The 18,123-nt window shown below is 42.5% G+C and overlaps 1 protein-coding gene across 1 annotated transcript in view; it reads left to right on the top strand.

Annotated features, from left to right (window-relative positions):
* The window catches only part of MYO5A (myosin VA), a 254,256-nt gene that overhangs the window by 200,665 nt on the left and 35,468 nt on the right, over nucleotides 1–18,123 (top strand). Inside the window, exons 26-29 of the mRNA XM_077263766.1 lie at nucleotides 8,347–8,460; nucleotides 9,094–9,237; nucleotides 10,503–10,556; nucleotides 12,119–12,346. Of these exons, the coding sequence (XP_077119881.1) occupies nucleotides 8,347–8,460; nucleotides 9,094–9,237; nucleotides 10,503–10,556; nucleotides 12,119–12,346 (540 nt within the window). The remainder of the gene's footprint in view (nucleotides 1–8,346; nucleotides 8,461–9,093; nucleotides 9,238–10,502; nucleotides 10,557–12,118; nucleotides 12,347–18,123) is intronic.

Here is an 18,123-nt window from a genome sequence, read left to right as displayed (position 1 = left end):
CTGACATTTTACAACTGGCTCAATACTAAACCAATTGCATTAATAGCTCTTTGCAGTCTTCTGGTGACAGCTGCTGTACATTCAGATCACCATTGTATTTAATATGTAACAGAAGAGATAGGGATGGCCCCTATGCCAGGACAGGGGTGGCCCCTATGCCAGGACAGGGGTGGCCCCTATGCCAGGACAGGGGTGGCCCCTATGCCAGGACAGGGGTGGCCCCTATGCCGAAACAGGGCCCCCTATGTCTGAAATGTATATGACCTATTTGCAGTCCAATAACTCCTCATAATCCTCAATTGCTTCTGCTTTGGAGGTGGAGGTGGACCCCGAACCTCTTAGGCCCCTCTGCAGCTGCACATGTTGCACCAATGGTATGTCCGCCCAGAAGAAGGGATCTGATGGCTCCATATGCATTTATAATATTTTTGTAAATGTGCAGATAATGTCTGCTAAGTAACTAAAATGTAATATAATATAATAAATTCTTGATGTGAACGTCCAGCTCATACAATACAGTGATTAGGAGCAAAGGTTCACATAGTAGCCAGTCACCACTCACAAGATCTAATCATAAAGAAGATATTGAGTGATGGAGACACATAAAATCTAGTAGATCTGACCCAGGAGTGGGCTCCCTTTAAGGACTTGTTTTCTTACTTAAATCCATGTGTTTAGGGCTAAAAATTATTTTTTTGCCTTTCGGTTTAATTAAAAATGTTTTACCATTAGGCTTTTACAGGCTCTGTGGCCATAAATCGGCTGAGAGGAGCTCAGAAAGACAGATATAAGAATTCCACTGTCTCCTTCGGACTATCGGAGGGCTGACTGATGGATTCTCAGTTAACATTCTGCAGTCAGCAGTATAGGGCAACATTTTTAATGAAACCCAATAGTAAAAATGATTTTTAGCTCCAATTACATGCATTAAAGTAAGAGGTGTCTGTGTTGCATTGTCTATTTCTGACTGCAGAAAGAGTTAACGGAGCATCAGTTATTAGGGGCACCATGATGGTGTGATGGGGAGTTTTTAACTCAATCTGTCTTTTACTCAGGTTCTCTCAGATGATTTATAACCACAGACATCAATGTTGAATGTGTAAGGAAACAGAGTCTGGAAAAGCCAAACAGGGAAACATTTTTAATTAAACTGAATTGCAAACGTAGACAACCCTAGATGCAGTGCAGATCGGACAAAGCATGAACTTCTATGGACATCAAGGAGTTCCTCAAGATCTTTGCCATCGTGCTCTGATTGTGTTTTTCTTTATAAGGTTTGACTCAAAACGCGCCGTCCAGCAGCTCAGAGCTTGTGGTGTGTTAGAAACTATAAGGATCAGCGCTGCAGGATTCCCATCTAGGTAAGTGGTTGCACGTGTTGTCCATAAAAAACATAAAAATCTGTAAAAAAAAAAATTTTAAGTTCGCTAATCATACTTATTTGAAGAATTGTGATACCATGCAGTAAAGGCAGTAAAAAAAAAAATGGGAGAATTGTGCTTTATTTTTATATTTCAAATGTAATATTTTATTTTAAAAGGGTTGTTTAATACTCGGACGACTTCTTCTCAATCCCAATGTTTCCCCAAGTAAAATAATAACAGCCAGAGTTCTCCTTTGGTGCCAGCACTGTTATAACTGTGTCACCACTGTCTCTCCCGGGGCTCTCATGACATTATGTCACACAATCCCTGTGACCAATCAGCGGCCGCTTCATTCTCCCCTTCTCTGGCCGTAACTGACAGAAGAAGTCAGATCTGCAGCTGCTCTCTCATTTCCTCCAGATGTCTGATTTGTTTGCAGGAAGGGGACAATGAAGTGTCCCCTGATTGGCTGCAGGAATCGTGTGACATTGTCATGCCAGCTCTGGTTATAGCCAGTGCCGACACCGCTGGAATGGCACCCTAGATGAGCACAGTTTTTTAATTATTTTACTTGGCAGGACATAGTGATTGAGAAAGGGTTGTCCGATTAGTGAACATTGATTTTCAAAGTATGTACACCGGCTTCACTGGGTCTAAAAGATGTTTCCAATAATGTATGCAATATTGTGAAATGTGACAAATCCTCTTTTTGAAACTGTACTTAAGATTGCCATAAAACAATACTATATGTGTAAAAAATGCACTGTATTTTTCTTTGGATATCATGCATGAACTCCTGCTCCCAGAATCTGGTGTACAAGTGTTCGTTATTAGTAGCAATGAGTGAATATACTCATTATGCGAGATTTCTCGAGCATGCTCGGGGGTCCTCCGAGTATTTTTTAGTGCTCGGAGATTTAGTTTAGTACATGTGGGGGTTGCCTGGTTGCTAGGGAATCCACACATGTACGTATGCTGGCTAACAGATGTAAATCATTCATCTGCGGCAATAAAAACTAAATCTCCGAGCACTAAAAAATACTCGGAGGTCACCCGAGCGTGCTCGGGAAACCTCGAGTAACGAGTATATTCGCTCATCACTAGTTATTAGACATTAATATCACTGGCTTACAGGAATGTACATGTCTTCTCCTGCTTTGTGTTAGGTGGACCTACCAAGAGTTCTTCAGTCGATACCGGGTTCTTATGAAGCAAAAAGATGTCCTTAGTGACCGTAGACAAACCTGCAAGAATGTGTTGGAGAAGCTCATTCTGGTATGTTACACTGAAGGCTATGAAGTTCTCCGGAATATGGCGGCACTATATAACGAAAAGTATTATGAAAGCTGTCCTATGTCAAAGGATATGGATTTGGCGTGTGTTGGGTACATGGAGGCCGATGGCTACAGTAAGCTCCTGTCATATATGGTGAATGTGAAGGATAAGCTAGTTCTGAGCAGAGCCTAATAGTACAGTAAGATAGCTGAAATACACTTTCTTTTTATATAAACCAAATACTAAAACGTGTGCCCATTTTATTGTAATAATAGAGACTTTTTTCAGCTGGGCAGAATGGATCCTTGGTTAAAATGACCTTCTCTCACCTGTCATTTAGATAATTTTTTTTTTTTTAAATAAGTACTACCTAAGATGTCCTACAGATCAATGTGGGTTCGCTTCCTGAGATCCCTCCTGATTGCACAAAAAGCCACTCTGAAGCTCGCAGACCTTCAGCGCTCATCGGGCAGAAGCACTGGCTTTTCTCTCTGAGCGGCCGCACAGAGCACAGTGCTGTACGTGTTTGTCACAGACTTATAGAATTGTATTGGCATTTTTCATCCGTGATCCAGGGAAAAAAAACGGAACATGTTTCTGTGAGTTTTGCACGGACAGTCAGTCCATGAAAAAACCCGGCTTGCATACAGCCCCATAGATTTAAATAGCAGTGAAAAAACCTGATACAACAACACGTACATGCCACATGGACATCTGCATGACACAAGCTATTGTATAGATAACTATATTCATATAATGCATTTTTTTCAATGAAAACAGGACCAAGATAAATATCAATTTGGGAAAACAAAAATTTTCTTTCGTGCTGGGCAAGTGGCCTATCTGGAGAAAATAAGAGCTGACAAGTTGAGAATGGCCTGCATCCGCATCCAGAAGACCATACGTGGTTGGCTTTTAAGGAAGAAATACTTGCGTATGAAGAAGGCCGCTATCTGCATTCAAAGATACGTTCGAGGGTACCAGGCAAGATGGTACGTGTATACCGAGTCTCCATATTATGGTATTTTCCCTTAAGAGCTGTACCATTGTGTTATATGAATTATGAGGGTGCTTTAACCATCTGAATTGTCCATACAGCTATACCCAGTTCCTGCGCAGGACCAGAGCAGCAATTGTTATTCAGAAGTACCGGAGAATGTATGTTATTCGCCAGAAGTATCGGCGTATACAGTCGGTCACACTTTCACTCCAGACATATCTTCGGGGTTATGCAGCCAGAAAGAGGTACCAGCAGGTAAGGGCAGCCAACAGTGACCGTGCAAGCAGCCGTCTATTGTTCAGTGGTCATGGCATGCCTGAAGGCGTATTCAACCTCTGTGATCCCCACCGATCCTGAGAATGAAGGGAGTGCAGCACCAATGTAGAAATGTATCTATCCTCTTCAATGTGCCCCAGCCAACCCCATTGAAGTGAATGGGATGGCTGCAGTTCCCTGAGCAGGCAGGTTACCGAAAGTGTAGCCATGTAGAAGAAACATAGGAGGCAATGTAATGCAAAAGCGCCTTCTTTCTTAGGATCTAAAAGGGCCCCAGTCATTTTGATTGGTAGATTGATTTTATTTCTATTTTATGCTTTCTCTTTATCAGATTGGAATACCCCTTTAAGGCTGCGTTCACATTATGTGCTTCTTACTTGCTGATGGTAAAACCACAACATTTTTTCTGCTCTCATTGAAAATGTTAGTAAAAGGTTGCATTTTTTTATCAAGATTGTAGCAACAAAAGCGCAATATGAACGTGAACGCAACAGAACACACTTCTTGTGTAATGACTTCACTATTTTGCGCAATTATAAGGTGTCAATATTGAGATATTGCAGCTATTTATCTATTTGCTATATAAGTCTTTTTTGGTTATGCACCAGTTCAGACTAGATTGCTGTTCAGTCAGTTTACCTATATTTACTATGTACTATTTTTTCTGACTTGAACACCCCACCCTTCACCATGCTTTGATTTTAATTACATCCAAACACAGTTGGTTCCGACCTTCCTATAAATGCAGGCTTTACCATGTTATTAGCCAGAGGTAAGTGTTCACACTACTAGGCAGTTAGGTCAGGGACCCATCCGATTCATGAGATTACCTTGACGTTGATGGATGGGCTCACATTTTTTAGCCAAATTTTGTGCTAAGCATCTCATGTGTTTTTTCATAGATTTCACAAGCCATTATGCTATTCACATTTCATGTACTACACATTCCCTTGCTTTAGCACAGTTGAGTGCAGCCGTTTATCCATTTGCTATGTAAGTTGTTTTTGGTTATGCACCAGTTCAGACTAGTTCTCTGTTCATCAGTTTACCATTACTTAATATTGAGATATGTACAAAATCACTAATAACTGTCTCCATCAACCTCCAGATGCTGCGGATACACAAAGCCACCATCATTCAGAAGCACGCCCGCGGCTGGTTGGCACGTAAGGCTTACAAGAGAAGCATGACAGCCATTGTCTACCTGCAGTCCTGCTACCGCCGGATGATGGCCAAGAGGGAGCTGAAGAAATTGAAAATTGAAGCTCGCTCCGTCGAACATTACAAGAAACTCAACTTTGGCATGGAAAATAAGATCATTCAGCTGCAACGTAGAATTGATGAACAGGTAACACTACAGTGTATGGCAGTGATATGGCCAGACACTACACCACATTCTCTGTCTGGCCATCTGTCTCTTGCTATTTGCTGGGATCATTCGATCTCTTATGTGTTTTCAGCATAAAGACAACAAGTCCTTGCTGGAGAGACTGACGCACCTAGAGGTGACCTACAGTACTGAGAAAGAGAAGCTCCGAAGTGATGTCAACCGCCTGAAAAAGTTTGAAGAGGAGGCGAAAAATGCCACAAACCGAGTGATTAGCCTGCAGGATGAGTTAGCCAGGCTTAGGAAAGAGCTTCAAGAAACGCAGAATGATAAGAAGATGATCGAGGAGGTCGCCAACCAATACAAGACTGAAACGGAGAAGGTATGTACTAGAGGAGCTATAGAAAAAGGACACCAAATAAAGAATTATCAGCATTGGAAATTATGAAAAATAGATAATATCTTATATGTTTTATTTTTTGGAAAAGACGGAAAAATACTACCATCTAGCTCTATAAGCATATTTTGGAACATATAGAAAATGGGATGTCCCAAAAACAACATGCATCCCTTGTCAACATGTTATCATAACCACTAACCCATATCGATCCCGATATCTGTGACGTGGTGCTTACTACCATGACATTCACACAGGGCACTTAAAGAAGCACTCCCATCAAAGTTTTTATCCTCTTGATATATTGTAGTCATCCTATTATATGGCACTGTGTACTTAGAAATTGCTAATTTTGCCTTTCTACCCAGATAATTCTTCTGTTTTCTTTGCTCTATGGAGAAACAGTCTATTTTTCCTGCATAAAATATTCCCCTCTTCAGCTCCTGACCCACCTTCTCCTTTCTTCCCCTTGCCAAGGACTTTTGCAGTGACTTATGGGTCATGCAGGGAAAATGTACCTCCTGTTTCTACATAGATCTTAGAAGGATTTAGCTGGTCAGATTTTAATCACGTTATGTCATAGACCTAAAGTAAAAGAGAAGAAATAACTGGAAACAAAGGCAAAATGAGCAATTGTAAATACACAGTGCTATATAATATGATTGCTTCTTTAAAGTCCCCTGTTCTTCAGATGAACTGGGACTGGCTGGTGTCTCCGCAGCCAAACCCTGAGCGATTATCATTTAACCTGAGGATAAACCCCTTTATGTATAATGCTGTATGGTGCTGACTTTAATGAGCAGACTGGGAAGAAGACTGCTTTTTGTTCCCCCCAAAAAATAAATGCTTGACATCATGATGCTACACTGAAAGCAAGCAACTTGCTTATATGTTGCTTTTTTGTGAAAATGAAGGATGATTAGCCCAAGACAGAGCAATCTTAGTGCTTTATGTACAGAGTAGAGCCCGTTTCTGGTCCACTTTGTTGAAGCACATACAATAATAATTTCATGGATGAACAGCAGAGTCAATGTCTTGTCGCATTTTTCGTTTTTACCCATAGGAGTATAAGTTCTTGTTCCCACAGTCCAACAGCTCATGCTCTGCTGGTATATTTCACCTACATTGGATGGATCTTACCTTAGTTTGTAGCTTTCCCACCATAGTCTTCTGAGGACAAAGATAACAGTTTTGCTTTTCTTGCTTTATTTTGCAGCTGTTGTCAGAACTCAAAGAACAGAACGCATTGTTGAAAGCAGAAAAGGAAGAGCTGAATCTCATAATCCAAGAGCAAGCCAAACGAATGACCGGTATGTGCTGATAATAATCGTTCAAACATTTCCGCTTCCTAATGCACACATATCACTGTTTCGTCACCTTAAAGCTGTTATCTCATTGGTGAAAAAACCTATTAAAATTAAGCCATACCACTTTCCACACCCCTGGCTAGGAGAATCGGAATTTAGCCATTTCTATAGCGCCTCGGCAGGAAAAAAGTAGTATTACATGGAAGCCAATCATATGAATGGTACTCAATGCAATCCAGGAATTACTCCACTTACAAATAGCGGCTCTCTAAAGCCGGCCATACACATTAGATTGCTGTCGGCTGAACAATGCATTGGCCCATCGTGTGGTCGATAGCCAACTTGGCCAGCTCTCCCGTACATAGGAGTGCTCCTCTGGCCGAGCCCTCCAGTCAGGTACAGACCTTGACTGAAATTCAGCCCTGGCATTTGAAATCACACAGGCCCACATGATCTCCGCCCCCAAGCATCAGATGGGATATATTACTAATATTACCCTGGATGGAGGAAAGGAAGATTTACTACAAGACCAATATGTCTAATGATACCTGTGGCCTGCTAGGGTAAGTGACGAAGTCAGCGACTTTGTGCTGCGTCACAACTCTTAGTAGTATGAATGTCTTGAAACACAGATTCTGCTAACAACGTAGCAAACAAGGTGGCCCACAACCAGACTGGTCCTTCTGGCATTTGCCAGAATTGCCAGATGGCCAGTCCGGCCCAGCCTCCAGTGTTCTCTTTGAGAGAGCCATCCGCTGACATGTCAGCCCCAGCATCTTATCTCCAGGTGAACAAAGAGCTCAACCATCTGAAGTCGTACATGCACAATCAACAACTCTCTGGACCATCAGTCGTCCGGCACCCCCATACACGTTAGACGGTCGGCCAAACCCATTGATACCGGCGACTTCAGCACACATTAATCTAATGTGTATTGGCGACCTAAGTTTATAAATTGTTGCAAACCTTTGCTTAAAGCTGATTGAAGTAACCATGGTTTTGCCTTCTTACAATCTCTGCTCTGTCATGTTAGATTTCATGTAGAAATGTAACAAATTAGTTAATGATAGTATGTTCGGGTATTCCTCTACACACTACATTTCACTAACTAAAAGTAGTTCAGAAATGGATGTCTTGTTAATCTAGTCTGGTTTTCTTTTTTCTTGCATTTGCTAGAGGAAATGGAGAAAAGATTGTTACAAGAAACAAAGGAGCTTGAACTTGAGCTGAATGATGAGAGGCTGAGATATCAGAATCTGCTCAATGAGTTCAGTCGCTTGGAGGAGCGGTATGATGACATTAAAGAAGAAATGAGCACCATGGTAGGTTGGCGAGGTATGAGTATAGCAGAATATAGAAGAGATTAGTAAGCTGCTCTGATGTTACCGTTCATACTGCAGAGCCTTCCGAAGCCCGGCCGCAAGAGGACGGACTCCACACACAGCAGCAATGAGTCTGAATACACCTTCAGTTCAGAAATCACGGAGTCGGAAGACTTCCCATACCGGAATGAGGTAAGACTAAAATGAGCAGGACTTGGTGTCCCGGTGAAGATAAGCCTAGGAATAAGCTGGTGGTGTCATTGCAAAATGAGAAGAGCAAACAGCAGGCACAGTCGCGCCAACCCTAGACGGTCATTCACTACAATGACCACCATGTAATGCTGATCACTGCTCATGTTTCTTTACAGGCGCACATTATTCTGTCTGTGTGACGTAAAGTTGGACCATGACTATTCACCACAGTCACCAAATGCTTTTCCATAGAGATCAATGTAACAAGCTTCACCTCTAATCCAGCTATAAACCATGTAAAACAATTATTTTATACAGAAATGTCACTTTTTCACGACAAAATCTTCAGATGGCCATGTACCAATTTTGGTTAAACTGGCTGACTTCTGTTGTGTATTAGATGTTTGGCTACATTTCCTTTAGCATCTGCTGAAGAAGAACAGAGTATGTTGAATTTCAACATATTTTTTGAGTCCTCTGGCTGTCGGTGTATGAGGCGTCTCCTTCTGTTTAGAATATATGCATGCTCAGTCAATTTGAGCTTGCATGTGTATGGATAGTTTAGTGTGATGGATGTGCTGTATAAGGTGGTTTAATAGGACAAATGTGTCCTTTACTTTTGTCATTCCCCAGGAGCCAGCTGATAAGAAAGCCCCTCTGGACATGTCCTTATTCCTCAAGCTTCAGAAACGTGTTAAAGAATTGGAACAAGAGAAACAAATAATGCAGGACGATTTGGATAGAAAGGAAGAGTTAATCAATAAAGCAAAGAGCCAGGTACTTTTATTTACTAGAACACTTATGGTTTTATTATTATTAACAGCGTAGTCCACTATCTATCAGATAGTGTCATATCGGTGGCGGTCCAACCCCCGGCACCCCCACTGTTCAGCTCTGGTGGTGGCTGGATGTAAATAATGTGCAGAGCTCCGTACACTGTTTAGTGCAGAACCAGAGAGAACTGCAGCCCAACTCCTATTCAATCATAGGATGCCACTGAATTATCTGGGAATTGCACACAATCTCATGCCTTTGGGGGATTCAGGGTATGTGCACACGTCCAGATTTCTTGCAGAAATTTTTTTTTTTTGCGTTTTTTTCCTGTTTTTTTCGCGTTTTTTTAGCATTCTGCAAGCGTAATTAGCTTGCAGAATGCTAAAGTTTTCCAAGCGATCTGTAGCATCGCTTGGAAAACTGACTGACAAGTTGGTCACACTTGTCAAACATACTGTTTGACAAGTGTGACCAACTTGTTATAGTAAAAGACAGAATGTTTAAAAATAATAAAAAAAAAAAAAAAATGGTTATACTCACTCAGACGATCTCCCCAGCGGCGTCCGTTCCTATAGATGCCGGTGTGGTTCAGGACCTGTGATGATGTCGCGGCTTGTGATTGGTCACGTGAGTCACATGAGCGGTCACGCGACCAATCACAAGACTGTGACGTCATCACAGGTCCTGAACCACACCATCTATAGGAACCGAAGAGAGAGCATGCACCGGAGAGGCGGGAACACTTCGGGGGCCATCAGTGGGTGAGTATAGGACTATTTTTTATTAATATCTGGAAGTAAGCAGATCAATGCACTCCTAGGTGTGCGGAATCCCCGCAATTCCGCATTTTTAATGAACATGTTGCTTTTTTTTCCGCGACATTTGCACAAAATTTGCAACATTTGCACAAAAAATGCGGAATACCCTGTAAATAATAGGAGGCATATGTAAGCGTTTTTATCACGTTTTTATAGCAAAAAAACGCGAAAAATCCTGAACGTGTGCACATGGCCTTAGTGTTTCAATATGTGACATTTCTGTATCTCCTGTCCTTTGTTCACCTTGGAGATGAGTTTTGCCAGAGGTGTCTAGCAGAGTCTGATCCCACTCTTATCTGTTACAATAAACATGCCTGAAAAGCACAAGAAAGCGTGGAGATTGCTATTGACTGAAGTGTATCTGGCTGCCTTTTGCATGGCTAACAAAAGAATTGAAAAGTTTCTAACCGTTAAATTCATACAAATCTATTCTTATATTTTTTTTTCTAGGAGGAAGCCAAATCACCAGTCCGAGGCACAGAACTGGAGTACGAGTCTCTCAAGGTAACAGAAGGGATACTGTATACTACACAGATATATGGTGTTTTCCACCACTTACCATTGACCATGTTGATAGAAATTACTATAAAATCCACATAGTGGCTTCTTGAGTAGCAACTAAACAGACATTGGCTTTAAAGTAGGTGCTAATCGATTTGCAGTTCCCATTACATCAGCCACAACAGTGGTGTATGGCTGTGGCATGGGAGCAGCAGAAGCGCCTCGTAACTTCTGGCAACCGTGACTCTTCCTTTGATTAGCTGGCCTGGCGCGACTTCACATGTGCATCACGCCACAACGATGACATTGCGCCAGTGTCTCTAATCAAAAGAAGAACCGTGGATGGGACGTGTGAATGAATTCACACCAGCTCTATTTGGCGTAAAACATTACAATGAAATCTTAGAATTTACTGTGCACAATATGATTTGTATAATAACCAATTGACAAGCCATTGGTTGGCAGTTTATTCCCGTACCATAACATAGATTACTATTATCATGGTGATCTTCAGCCTCTTGTCAGTGCGCCTATGACGTCAGAAGCGGGGCTGAAGTACACAACCCTACTACTTCCCAATACAGAATTAACTGATCCCAGTATTGCCCCTCAAATGCAGTGGTCAATAGCGACTGCTGCATCTAAGGTGTGTGATGGATGGGGAGTGTTTCCTCTGCCGATCAGTGCCAAGTGATGTGATCGCAGAGCTCGGAGTGGTGGCCAGCTGGAGGTCTAACAATGGCCTCCAACCTGCCAAGGCTATATGCCTACTAGGCTATTCCAAGGGCATTTTTTCCCCCATGGATTTAGGTATCCTGTAAGTCCTTGTCCAACCCCTTAACAAGCTTGACTGCCTTTCTGGTAGATAACTGATGTGAAAGCAAAAAAGAAAAAACAAAAGTATTGCTATGAATGTACCGACCAATAGAATAAAGGTAACATGGTGCTATGTGAATTGTGTACTATTAAATCACAATGGCCCTGATTCACTAAGACCAGCATTGTACTCTCCGGTTTTGAGGAAGAGGTGTTCTAGAGTCTCACACTCCCGATTTATGAAGAGGCTTACACCTCACTACCAATCCTACTCCAGTCCTTGCTGGAATAAAGTTTGTGGCATAGCAAATGCTGCTGCTTTTCATTAATTTCACGGGGATCGGTCGTCACGTCCCATCTTGCCCCAGCTCCACCTACTTTGGGCTAAAATGGCGTGAGAACACCAAAAGTCGCTAAATTTTAGCACAGCTTCATGTTGTGTCATTTTGAGACTTTTCAAAGGTTTTTACATTAAAATACTGGTGTAAAAGCTTTCATGAATCTGGCCCAAAATATCCCATGGCAGGATGGCTGTCTTTTTTTTTTTCTCCGTACTCTTTCAAAACAGTTAAAAAAAGTTAATAAGTTATGTGTACCTCAAAATACTCCCATTGGAAAATCTATCTCATCCCATAAAAAGACGCCATCTGAGTGCAATGTCAAAAGAAATGAAAAAGTCCATAATGAGGTCATCTTGCAGCTTAATCCAATTTATGTCACATCACTTGTGTTCTTTCTGTTACTATCAGCGTCAGGAGCTGGAGTCTGAGAACAAGAAGTTGAAGAATGATTTAAATGAGTTAAGGAGGACCATCACTGATAAAGTCTCCCCAGATCCGTCTGGGCCAGGAGCTCCAGTATATAAAGTGCTGCTAGAGCAAATGACCTCAGTCAGCGAGGAATTGGAAGTGCGGAAAGAGGAAGTGCTCATTCTCCGCTCGCAGCTAGTGAGTCAGATGGAAGCCATTCCACACAAGGTGAGCTGCGTCACTTCCGCTTACTCAGTGAGCCTATGGAAGGAATTGTGGCCAAGTGACCGTTGTGTTTTATCTCTCCTGCTAACCAGGATAAACACGAAAACCAAAATAGACAATACTGTAATTATACCGAAAAAAAATGCGGGTAGTTTCTGGCACAGCCAATCAAGTTACCGTAAATCTATAAAAGTAAAAAACCTCCGGTGTTGAGGTTTTTAACTTTTATGGACTTTTAACTTGCTTCAATAAACTTAGTTTTTATCCAGTTGGTTGTGCTGGAAACCACTCTCATTTTTTTCTCTGTCCGCTTCAATCACCAGAAGGTACGGCACCCACTTGTTTTTAATTAAAGCAACGGATCCATGTATACTACAAGCGTGAACAGCTCCAACCTTCCCCCTCTCCTTTACCTTCTTATCATTATAGTATACTAGCTGAAGAGCCCGGCTTTGCCCGGGCATAGTAACTAAGGCTGCTTTCACACTAGCGTCGGTACGGGGCCATCGCGCTGCGTCGGCCCGACGTACCTACGCATACTGTGACAAAAATGCCCGACGTGGGCAGCGGAAGCAGTCTTAAGACGCTTCCGCTGCCCCATTGCAAGGTCCGGGGAGGAGGGGGCGGAGTTTCGGCCGCGCATGCGCGGTTGAAAATGGCAGTCCCGACGCACAAAAAAAGTTACATGTAATGTTTTTTTGTGCCGGCGGTGCGCCAAAACACGGCACAACCGTCGCACGACGGTTGCGACGTGTGGCACTGCGTCGCTAATAAGTCTATGGAGAAAAAACGCATCCTGTGGGCAACTTTGCAGGATGCGTTTTTTATCCACAACGACGCATTGCGACGTGCAGTGCATTACGCTAGTGTGAAAGTAGCCTAACTGTGGTTAGTTATAACAAATAACGGTGGCAGTTAAGGGCCCTTATTCCTCCTGCACCTCACACTCTTCCTTTATACATAGCATTTTTCTGCAGCACAGCTTTTATATACACACAGTGGCAGGCAATGTCCCTGGGCAGACAGCGCTGCCCCGTCCCCTCCATGCCAGCACTGCCCCGTCCCCTCCATGCCAGCACTGCCCGGACCCCTCCATGCCAGCAGTGGCCCTCTGCCGCTCTCATGTAGTTCCCGTTAACCCCTTTCAGGTCTGCGGGGACCCGTAGCGGGGCACGGGTGTGACTTGCGCCTTCTGTACGGGTTTGCGCCCTTCCTGCTGGCATACATGATGTTGGTGTTCTTGTCGCTGCTCTTTTTCAGCGCAGACTGACAGCGGGGGCGCCGCCTGTATGTGGTGGGTTTCTTCTTTCTTCCTTCCAGGCCAGCAGCTGGTGCACATATCCAATCCTGGGTCCAGAGATTTTCTGGGCTTTATGTCCCAATCAGCACATTGGCGGCAGCGAGCAGCTCAGACAGAATGAAACTCCGGAGAGGGGCAGTCAGTGCTGCCGGAGAGGATGGCAACGCCTGCTGCTGCTGCTTTTTCCTCTCTTTTCTGCCTGAACTCTCAGTAGATGCGAGATCCTGGGCAGCTAAAGGACCTGTGATGATGTCACGACCATGTGACCAGTCACGTGCTTGGGAGGATGTGTCAGACGTAGGGCTGTGCTGAAGTAGAAGTGTCAGCTCGTGTAACATAGCAGGGTCTTGTATCACATCACTGGGGGGGGGGGGGTCGGGGGGGGGGGGTGGGAAGTATAGTAACCCCGAATACATGGGATCAGAGGGTCCCTGCAGCAGAGCTGTGTGTGCAATGTATGTGAGGGCAAGCGGTGTGTCACAACTGTTGTCGGGTGCCCCTGGACTAGGAGCTCTTTCCCTGTGGCTATGCTGGGTGGGCGTGGCTTGATACACACACCAACACTCATATATATAATGTGTGTATGTATGTATGTATGTATATATATATATATATATATATATATATATATATATATATATATATATATATATATATATATATATATATATATATATATATATATATATATACACACACACATATATATATATATATATATATATATATATATATATATATATATATATATATATATATAATTATAGTTGTCAGTTACACATACCAATCATCCAAGTCTGTCATGGTATTCCTCTATAGTCTAACATGTAGAAATAAATGTTTTTATCAGTTTTGATTTAAAATCTGCAAATTTATGCATTCTCTTACTTTAAAGGGAATCTGTCACCCCAGAATTTGCCCATAAGCTGTGGTCACCGGCATCAGGTACTTATCTACAACATTCTGTAATGCTGTAGATAAGCCCCCGATGTCACCTGAAAGATAAGAAAAGCAAGTTAGATTATACTTACTCAGGGGCGGTCCCGCTGCGGTCCGGTCTGATGGGCGTCGCGGTCCGGCGCCTACCATCTTCATATGATGACGTCCTCTTCTTTGCTGCCTGCCGCGGCTCCTGCGCAGGCTCACTTTTCTGCCCTGTTGAGGACAGCATAAAGTACTGCAGGGCGCAGGCGCCGGGCCTCTCTAACCTTTCCTGGCGCCTACGCACTGCAGTACTTTGCTCTGCCCTCAACAGGGCCGAGAATTGCGCTTGCGCAGGAGCCGCGGCAGGCAGCAAAGAAGAGGACGACATCGTATGAAGATGGGAGGCACCGACCGGACCGTGACACCCATCGGACCGAACCGCATCAGGACCGCCCCTGGGTGAGTATAATATAACCTGTTTTTCTTATCTTTCAGGATACATCGGGGGCTTATCTACAGCATTACAGAATGCTGTAGATAAGCCCCTGATGCCGGTGGCCTTAGCTTATAGGCCAATTTTGGGGTGACATATTCCCTTTAAAATAATTCACCGTATAATGGCCCCTTCATGTCCTTTTGAAAGGGAGGGTGTATTCAATGGCACCAGTATTATGAATCATTAGCTAAAAAGAACTTCTGTGATTTTGAACAAATGTCCTGTTAGAACCAGGTGTAGAGTCAATTGCAAATTAGAGATTCAGCCTGCAAAGGAAAAGATGGGTGAAAAATGCAGAAGATTAGACCTGAAATAGCAGTGTTCCACATGTGCACACAGGAACACTTATTCTAAAACGTTACTTAAAAGTATACACTGTGTTCCAAATTATTATGCAAATTGGATTTAAGTGTCGTAAAGATTTAATTGTTTTGTTTTTCAAATAAACTCGTGGATGGTATTGTGTCTCAGGGCTCAATGGATCACTGAAATCAACCTGAAACACATGTGATAATTAGTTTTCCAGGTGATTCTAATTAAAGGAAAACTACTTAAAAATGATGTTCCACATTATTAAGCAGGTCACAGGTTTCAAGCAATATGGGAAATAAAAAGGATCTCTCTGTTGCTGAAAAGCATCAAATAGTGCAATGCCTTGGTCAAGGGATGAAAACAATAGATATTTCCCGAAAACTTAAGCGTGATCATCATACTGTGAAGAGATTTGTGGCTGAATCTGAGCACAGACGTGTTCGTGCTGATAAAGGCAGAATGAGGAAGGTTTTTGCCAGTCAAGTTCATCGGATTAAGAGAGCAGCTGTTAACAAGCCATTACAAACTAGCAAACAGATATTTGAAGCTGCTGGTGCCTCTGGAGTCCCTCGAACTTCAAGGTGTAGGATCCTTCAAAGGCTTGCTGTGGTGCATAAACCTACTATTCGGCCACCCCTAAACAGTGTTCACAAGCAGAAACAGTTGCAGTGGGCCCAGACATACATGAAGACTAATTTTCCAACAGTCTTGTTTACTGATGAGTGTCGAGCAACTGTGGATGGTCCAGATGGATGGAGTAGTGGATGGCCACCATGTCTCAACAAGGCTGCGATGTCAGCAAGGAGTGGAGGAGTCATGTTTTGGGCCGGAATCATAGGGAAACAGCTGGTAGGGCCCTTTAAGGTTCCTAAAGGTGTGAAAATGACCTCTGCAAAGTACATAAAGTTTCTGACTGACAACTTTCTTCCATGGTATAAAAAGGAGAAACGTGCCTTCAGGAGCAAAATCTTCTTCATGCATGACAATGCACCATCTGATGCTGCAAAGAATACCTCTGAGTCATTGGCTGCTATGGGCATAAAAGGAGATAAACTCATGGTGTGGCCACCATCTTCCCCTGACCTCAACCCTATAGAGAACCTTTGGAGTATCATCAAGCAAAAGATCTATGAGGGTGGGAGGCAGTTCACACCAAAACAGCAGCTCTGGGAGGCAATTCTGACTTCACGCAAAGAAATACAAGCAGAAACTCTCCAAAAACTCACAAGTTCAATGGATGCAAGAATTGTGACGGTGATATCAAAGAAGGGGTCCTATGTTAACATGTAACTTGGCCTGTTAGGATGTTTTGGAGTTAAATAGCTTTTTTGTTCAGTGAATGTGACCTCCTAATGCCGCAAATTCCACAAATGAGCATTTTCAGTTCTTTAAAACATATCAAATGTTTAGAAATTATACTGTGCCTAATAATTTGGAACAGTGCATTTTGAGTTTTTATTCATTTTGGAGATTATACTGTTATCATTAGGAGGTTTCTCAATAAAATTCAATGTATATTCTAACGGGTGATGACTTTTATTAGACTGACTGTCATTTGCCCCAACCTTTCAGGAAAATCTGAGAAAAATGTAATTTGCATAATAATTTGGAACATAGTGTAGTCCTTTTAGTCCTTTTCAAGTTCTACTATGCCTTTTTTTCTGTAGAATGTCTAATGTGGATTCCCATCCCCACTACTCCACCTCTTTGGAATAAATTCCACATTGAATTTTCCTGCTTAGAAAGTGTCACTTGTAATTTCCACCTTGAAAACAGAGCAGTTTAGTTCACTAGTGAATGGAGTTTACAGATTATGTTCATACCTGGTTTTCCTTTAAGTGCAGTACAGTGTTATGTACCGTGCCTTCATTTCTTACTGATGTTTTCTAATTAAGATTTTTTTTCCTTTTTTATTTTTGTGTTTAATAAAGGATGACAAGGTAACATTTGCCATTGTTGCAGCTTTAGCTTTCTGCATGTAATGCAATAACCTTTTACTGCTGTTGGACCCATGAGCAAAACCAGACTTTGTGCTGCCAAGTCCAATGCTGCTTGTGCTTTTGTAATCCATTTGTCGAGTGAAGTCTCTAATATGACGAATGACCATACAGTCAGTGCAGTCATCTGCTCCTCCTATTGTAAATCATTGTAATCAATAACGCATTCGATCCATCATCTAAGAGTAAAATGTAGTTTGTTGCCAACTTTCAAGCTTCATTATTGTGTGTTCATGCCCTGTGATGCGAAGTCTACTGATTGAACCTCTCTTGTCAAGCAAAAATATTATTTTTATTGGCTTCAGATCCACTAAAGGGGTTCCATCTTTAACATTTTAAAGGCCGAAGACTTGGTCTATGTAAAAATAAAAAAAATTGACATTGCTTACAGGGCTGTGGAGTTGGTAAGCCAAACCTCCGACTCCTCAATTTCCGTGACTCCCGACTCCACAGCACTGATCACTACTGAGCATGTACATAAAGTGCAGCACCGATAAATCTCAACTACGACTCCACAACACTGCCTCACTACTGAGCATGTGCATAAAGTGCAGCACAGATTCATCTCGGTTCCCACTCCACAGCATTGGTCACTACTGAGCATGTGCATAAAGTGCAGCACAGATTGATCTCTACTAAAAGCCAAGATCCTTAGACCAGGAACAGAACAGATGTGTATAGGACAATTCATAACTTTCCCGAATTATTATGAAACATTTACCGCACATCCTGCATTGTACTACTGTATCCA

Source organism: Ranitomeya variabilis, chromosome 5, assembly GCF_051348905.1.
Source record: "Ranitomeya variabilis isolate aRanVar5 chromosome 5, aRanVar5.hap1, whole genome shotgun sequence".
In the NCBI taxonomy this organism is placed as follows: Eukaryota; Metazoa; Chordata; class Amphibia; order Anura; family Dendrobatidae; genus Ranitomeya; species Ranitomeya variabilis.
The sequence above is the reverse complement of the archived record's forward strand: the minus strand, read 5'-3'. Positions and strand labels throughout refer to the sequence as shown.